The 6,816-nt window shown below is 41.7% G+C and overlaps 1 protein-coding gene across 5 annotated transcripts in view; it reads left to right on the top strand.

Moving 5' to 3' along the window:
* Nucleotides 1–6,816, top strand: part of CCDC187 (coiled-coil domain containing 187) — a 105,452-nt gene that overhangs the window by 20,342 nt on the left and 78,294 nt on the right. For all 5 annotated transcript variants that reach the window (XM_027869796.1, XM_027869794.1, XM_027869795.1 and 2 more), the window contains 3 exons: nucleotides 1,204–1,338; nucleotides 2,274–2,944; nucleotides 4,957–5,051. In XM_027869796.1, the coding sequence (XP_027725597.1) occupies nucleotides 1,204–1,338; nucleotides 2,274–2,944; nucleotides 4,957–5,051 (901 nt within the window). The remainder of the gene's footprint in view (nucleotides 1–1,203; nucleotides 1,339–2,273; nucleotides 2,945–4,956; nucleotides 5,052–6,816) is intronic.

The raw sequence follows: 6,816 nt of genomic DNA, 5'->3' as shown, positions 1-6,816 counted from the left end.
AGAGAGAGAGAGAGAGAGAGAGAGAGAGAGAGAGAGAGAGAGAGAGAACATCTCAAGTGTCTGTTGGTAGAGATTGTCTATGTATTTGTAATGATCTTGGTGTTGCTATCGGCATCTGGTGAATGTAATCTGAAATTATGAAGTAAAACCTTGATAAATGGTGTTTATTATGTGACAACATTTATTAAAGAAAACTCATTTGTGTTTGTGATGTGGTAGATCATTTATTTTTGCATTATACAGGGCCTCTCATTCTGCCTGGGCTAGGAGCTTTCATTGATTCTCTTTCTCTGTTCCTGCTGACTTGCACCAGTTTAAAATCAAATTAGTTTGCTCTCATGAGGTGCAAATCATCAAAAATAAAATGATATTTCCATTAACCCTCACTCTGGCTCACTGTGCAGTCCATTGAGCTTGAGTTACGTTAGTGACGATGCTCTTCCGTAGGCTAGGAAGGCAGCTTTGGTTTACAGGATAGGTCTCACATCTGGCCTAACAAGCTGCTATTCTGGGAAGGCCAAAAGAGGCAAGGAAGCTAGTCCATTTTGATCAGTTCCCAGCCCTTGGCTTTCTCATTTGTTGATAAAAGAGCATGATGAGCCAGAGGTAAGGATGACAAGAGAGGGTATCTGGGGAAAAGCTATCTTCATCCTCATCTCTTGTCTCTTGGTATGGTGTTGTATCATTTCCAAAATATGTTCACATTCATTTTTTCATTTGATCCTTATTAAGCAGCTCTGTGTGGTAAGTAGGGAAGGTGGTGCCCCTCCATGTAACAGCTGAGGAAAACAAGGCCAAGAGGGATAGGTAAGTAATTTGCCTGTGGTCCTCAACAAAGGCATGATAGAACAGAATTAGGGCCCAGGTTTCCTGATGTCAAGGACTGTGTTCTTTCCTCCATCATAGTATATCTGTACATAGAGAGCTCATAGCTCACATTTAGACTATGAAGCATGATATCCTTTCCTCATGACAGCCCTTCAGGGGAAGTGAAGTAAGTATTCTTGCCATTTTTCCAGATGAAGGAAGGAAAGTTTGACTTACCCAGTTATGTGGCTAATTAATGTGATAGAGTTGGCACTCCATCAAAGTCTTCCTGGACTAGCACTGTTACATCCTAACCTGAGATTCCCACTCTGTCCCTGACCCCAGCACTCTAAAGGGGCTCTGTTGCATCCAGGGGCTGTATGTTTTTTCTTTAAGATGCTAAGCTGACTGGCGTTTCTGCATGGAGAAAGGGACAGAGGCTTGTGAGGCTCCTCCTTGGGCCCCCTCCCACGTTTCTCCAGCTCCAGAATCGGGCCCTCTTAAAAGGCCTAGTCACCTCAAAGGAGTCAGGTATTTGGTGCTGCTCTGGAAATGGAATTCTTTCCTAAATTTCTACTTCAGTACTAATTAGGTGGTGTATATGTGGTGGGAGGGAGGGGAAGAGCTGGATGAGAAACTGGAAGAGAAACATTACTGAGTCTGTGTTTGGAGAGGTAGAACCCGAGTAGACAGAGTCATTAGTGTCCCATCTGGGGCCCTTCCCTAGAATATCTCCTGTACTGACTTATTAGTGATACTTGAAATATGAGGGCATTAAGTGCTTCATTCTTTTGGGGTTAAACATTGCTCTCTCCAAGTATCTGTTTTCAAATATAAAACTTTGTAGAAAGGATTTTTTTGGGAGGTGAGGGGGAAGAAATTTCTTAAATTCTAATAGTAATCATCAACAAAAACATTACAATAAACCAGAATTTTAAAAAGATCATACATATAAATTATAAATCACTAGGAATTTGTTTTTTTTAATGCAAATTAGCAAATATTATAACACTATCCTGCTTGCTCCCCTGTCGCCTTGGATCTTTTCTTCTGTGCATTTAAAAAAATATTGTTGCAGTTGTTACTTGTGGCTACGTAAAAATAATTTCAGTGTGTGTAATATTATTGTTCTGATTCTGCTTTCTTCATGCTGTAATGCTTTGCTTCCTATAAGTCTTTCTCTATTCGTATGTCAGTGGGAATAAGCTTATCAGGCAGTTCTCCTTGACATGCAAGATGGGGCAATGTGCAGACCCTGGCCACCTGGGGAGGTGGGGGAAATGTTTCAAACTCAGTAGGGACTGTGTAATGGTGGGATATCTGACACTGTGGCTTCTGGATAAAGGCTATGGGGAATAAATTTGGGCAAAGTCCCTGCCCACACCCCCTTGTTGGCCATTCTTGATCTTTTCCCCAATGTTCCTCCACCCCCAGCTTCCTTAATATTTCTGTGAATGTGTTTGTAGGACTGAGGGAGAAGACTCAAAAATCTGAGCACATACCACCCCCCACCCCAGATATAAACAACCAGAAAGGAGCAGCTTCTCTCCATGGAAACTCCCAGGTCTCTCCAGAAACTTCAGCACCAGTGGGCTGTGGTAGTTCTGAACCATTCCAAGCTCTCTTGAATCTTTTGAGAAATCTCCAATCACATGTTCAAGACAAGGCACACAACAAAAGAACACGATCCCAGTCTCCAAAGGGCATGTCTACCAAGAAAGCAGGTGAATCAGAATGGCATTCCTCAAAACCTCAAACTGGAGCAGTGGGAAGAAGGAATCTTCAGTTTGTCTCAGATGGAAAGAACCTTTCTTCAAGGATGGGTAGTTCTGAGGCATGGAAAGTACCTGGAAAAGAAAATGACTACCAAGGGACCCACAGAAAAACAGACAGGAGTACCTCTCGGCCCTATACCACTATAGAAATCCGGAAATTCATGAATCAGAAAGCAATAGAAAGAAAGAGAAGGTGCCTTGAAGCCAAAATATCTGTAAAGAAAGCCTTGGAGCTGAGAGAGAAGAAGTTGCAGGAGGTGTATAAGAAACAGAGAGAAGCTTTCTCCAGGAAGACCAATGCCAGAGTCTCGCAAATGTCATCCAAGACCATTGCCTCTGGGCAACAATCCCACCTTTCCAAAGTAAGTGCTTGGTGAGATTTGTTGGCTGGGTGGTTCTGGCCCTGGGTCTTTTATCTTCTGAAGGTCTGTGATTATGTTAGCCTAGTGGTTTAAATTAGAGGACACAGGACCTATGGGGAGTAAACCCAAGACTCAATCTCCAAGTAGGCCAGGTAGCCACTCTTTCCCATGGCCACAGATTGTATCACTGGCAATCACCTTGCAAATTGCATGTCACTGGGTCATAGGAAGGATCAGGAGAGGGAATGGTAATATTCAGTACAGGTAGCCTCCACTGTTAGAATGACAACTCAGAATTTTCATACATTCTTTTTTAATTTTTTTTATTTTTGGCTAAGCAATGGGGTTAAGTGACTTGCCCAGGGTCACACAGTAAGTGTTATGTGTCTGAGGCCAGATTTGAACTCAGGTCCTCCTGAATCCATGGCTGGTGCTCTATCCACTGCATCACCTAACATACGTTCTTAAGAGATCAAGATTATCATCTTAGCATGTAAAGGATTAAAAAAAAAATTATCATCTTCATTTATACCAAGGGCTTCTTAACCATTTTTGTGTTTATCATGGACCCCTTAGCAGTCTCAGAAATATGTTTTTAAATGCATAAAACAGAATACATATGGTTACAAAGGAAACTAATGATATTGAAATACAATGATCAAAGTATGTATTTTTTAAAAGTTCATGGGTCCCAGGTTTAGAATCCTTAATTTCCACAGTAGAGGGGCTAAAGACAAAGTTTTCTTTTCTTTCTTTCTCTCCCTCTTTTTTTTAAAGCAGGAAATAACTGTTAGATCCAAAGATTTTTTTTAATTAGAAGAGGTGCTAACAAGGCCATAGAATCTATCTCTCAGAGAAAGCATGGCATAGTAGAAAGAGTCAAATTGGATTTGGAATTGGATAACCTGTATTTGAACTCTGGCCCTGACACTTAACTCATGACCTTCTATATGTCACTTCACTTTTCTGGGTCTCAGTTTCTGCATCTCCAAAAAGAGGCTAATGATATGGTACCAAGTACAGGGCTGTTAAAATGACAACACACTTTCTAAAATAGAGAGCACTGTATGGATGTGAGTAATCCCCTAGCCTCTTAGATGGATCTATAAGATCGTGCTAATATTGACTAGTAGAGATCTCAATTCTTCCAAGTCTTCTTATCCTATGTGATTCTTGTCCACTATAGGACATTAAGTTAGAGATTTTCCTCTAGTTCTTTTCCTATATGATCCCCTAGTTCTTTTAGTAGAGTAGAGCTATTATTTGTCCCTGAGCTTCAAAAATAAGGACAAGTAAATCTCAATGATTTAGGCTTTGATTGGTCTTTAAAGCAAAGGGGGGGTGGATCAAGGATAACCTCTTGGAAGTTCTTTCCAAATCTGACAGCCTAAGTCTTTGAAAAATGGGTCTTGTTTCAAGGAGGATGATAGAAAATCTCAGACCTGTTGCTTATAGGAATAGGGAAGATACTGGCCACCTGCTTCCTTTCTCTTGGAAACCAGCAACAACTTGCGTTGTGTGTGGTACTCTGGTCCTCACTAACATCTGTAGTTGTCCCAGTTAAAGCATTTATTGAAGCAGGCAATAGGCTAACAACATCTGTTCTGTTACTGTGTGTTGGTGAGTAATTTAAAGCCTTGATAAGCTTCACTTGGTTTACCTACTTGGTTGGGGCTTGAGTCAACAGGTGGTATGTGTGTATGTGGGAATAGCATAGGAAGTATTGAAAGCATAGCTTATGGAACCTCTTCACCTTGATTGGTACTTTGTCTTGAATACTTAGAAGATGAGGGTGCAGATGTTGGAAGGAATTTTTACCCTCTCGTGTTCCCTTAACCTGGATCCAAGCATGAACCAACATTTCCATGTTGAAAAATGTGTCTCATGTGTCTTTTCTACTTTTTCCCTAAGCAGAAGCTTATGACGCCCTGCCCTTTCTTTAGTGCTGGTGCTCTACATATACTAATACCAGACAAGTGTTTGTTGAACTGTTGGTTATTCTTCCCACCTAGGCCCCAGAAGGCAAGGAAAGCCAAAGGGAGACAGCTCTGGAATATGAAAAGCAGGCATGGGACACTGTGCTAGGTAACAAAGAGCTTCAAGACAGGTGGGTATAAAGCAAACATTTATTGAGTGCCTATTGTGTTCAGAGTACTGTGGGACATACAAAGACTAGACAAGCTACGGGGCCTGCCTTCATGAAATTGTTGGTTTTAGCAAGGGGATAACACAAATAACAGATCATTATGATGTACAGCACCATATAATAAATGCATTAGTGAGGTACACAACCAAATGTAAGTGAGGTCCAAGGGGTTGTTGGTAACATAGAAGATTGGGAACAGCTCCATGGAGGAGGTGAGATATGAGTTGAGCTTTAAAGAATGGGGAGGGATTAAGCAGGCAAAGAGGGTGAGAAGAGATATTCTGGGCATAAGGAATTGCATGAAAAAAAGGAATGGAGGCAGGGGAAAAGATATGTGACATGTTTGGGGAAGAGAGAGAAGTCAAATTTGTCTGAATAGAAGGCTTGAGAATGGGGAGTCATAGGAGAAGGATGGGGCCAAATTGCGGAGGTCTTTGAATTCCAGACAAAGTAGCTTGGAGAGTAGAACTTTGAGCAGAGGAAAGACATAACCAAATAGGGCAGAAGAAAGATTATTCTGACAACAGTACAAAAGACAAGTTGGAGCAGGGAGGAAATAGATAGGAGGGAAGACCTGTCGGACATTATTGCAAAGAATAAATAAGTGGAAATATGGTAAGGCAGTAGCAGGGGGAATAGAGAGAGGAAGCAGTTATGAGACAGAGTACCACCATGGAGTTAACAGGAATTAGTAAGGGATTGGATGTGCAAAGTCAGAGAGAAAAGACTCAGAAAGTCATATACGTAACTCCTGAGGGGTTAGGAACGCTGCAAAAGGAACTTTCCCTCTGTCTCATGGGGCATAGTGAGGGCATTCCAGGGGCATGAATCAGAAGGAAAGCCTTGTCGAGAGTTGGCTTGGGAGACTTTAAACTTGGACCAGTGTTAAGATGTCTCAGTTTTCAAACTCTCCCCATGGCACATACACCTTTGCTAACTATGTCGCTTGGCTTCTAACATGTAAAAATGAGGAAACATCTGGAACTGTTTCTCAGTTATGAAAATGAAGGGTTTGAAAGCTATCATACCAATTTTTAAATGGGAAATAGAATGAAAGGAATGAAGTAGAATAAAGAGAAAACCTCTCCTTCCCATTTAGGTAAAATTCAGATTATGCTATTGCCAAGGAGAAGGAATTTAAACAAATAGAAAATGCTCTGAGATCTGGTCTGTTGTCCAAACCTAGCTCTAAGAATGAGGCTGCCTTCTTTTCTTCAACCCCTTTTGTTTCAAGAGAACACTATAGTTCTGAACTAACAAATCCCCACCACAGCCTGGGAAGGAGGACTAGGCTTGTAGAACAGGGGATTGGACACAAAGATTGAGATGTCTGGCATCTTTGAGTTTGAAGATAAACAGCATCCCAGATAAGAGCTCTGTTCTTTGCTCTGGACCAAGACTGGGGAACCAGCAGCCTCGTGGCCACATGTGGCCTTCTGGGTCCTTGGGTGCAGCCTTTTGACTAAGTCAAAATTTTACAGAACAAATCCTTTTATTAAAGGGATTTGTTTTGTGAAGTTTGGATTCAGTCAAAGGGCCTCACTTGAGGACCTCGAGGGCCGCATGGTGGCTTTGAGGCTGAAGGTTTCCCACCCCTGCGGGGCACAACTCATTTCTCTGAGTCTTTCTCTCCCATGGTCTAGCTATCTCTTTTGTCTTCCTTAGTGATCTACAATGGGGTGTGTGTGTGTGTGTGTGTGTGTGTGTGTGTGTGTGTGTGTGTGTG

Source organism: Vombatus ursinus, unplaced genomic scaffold (genome assembly GCF_900497805.2).
Source record: "Vombatus ursinus unplaced genomic scaffold, bare-nosed wombat genome assembly UNPS02014793.1, whole genome shotgun sequence".
In the NCBI taxonomy this organism is placed as follows: Eukaryota; Metazoa; Chordata; class Mammalia; order Diprotodontia; family Vombatidae; genus Vombatus; species Vombatus ursinus.
Note: the sequence above shows the minus strand (reverse complement) of the source record. Positions and strands in the feature narration are given on the sequence as shown.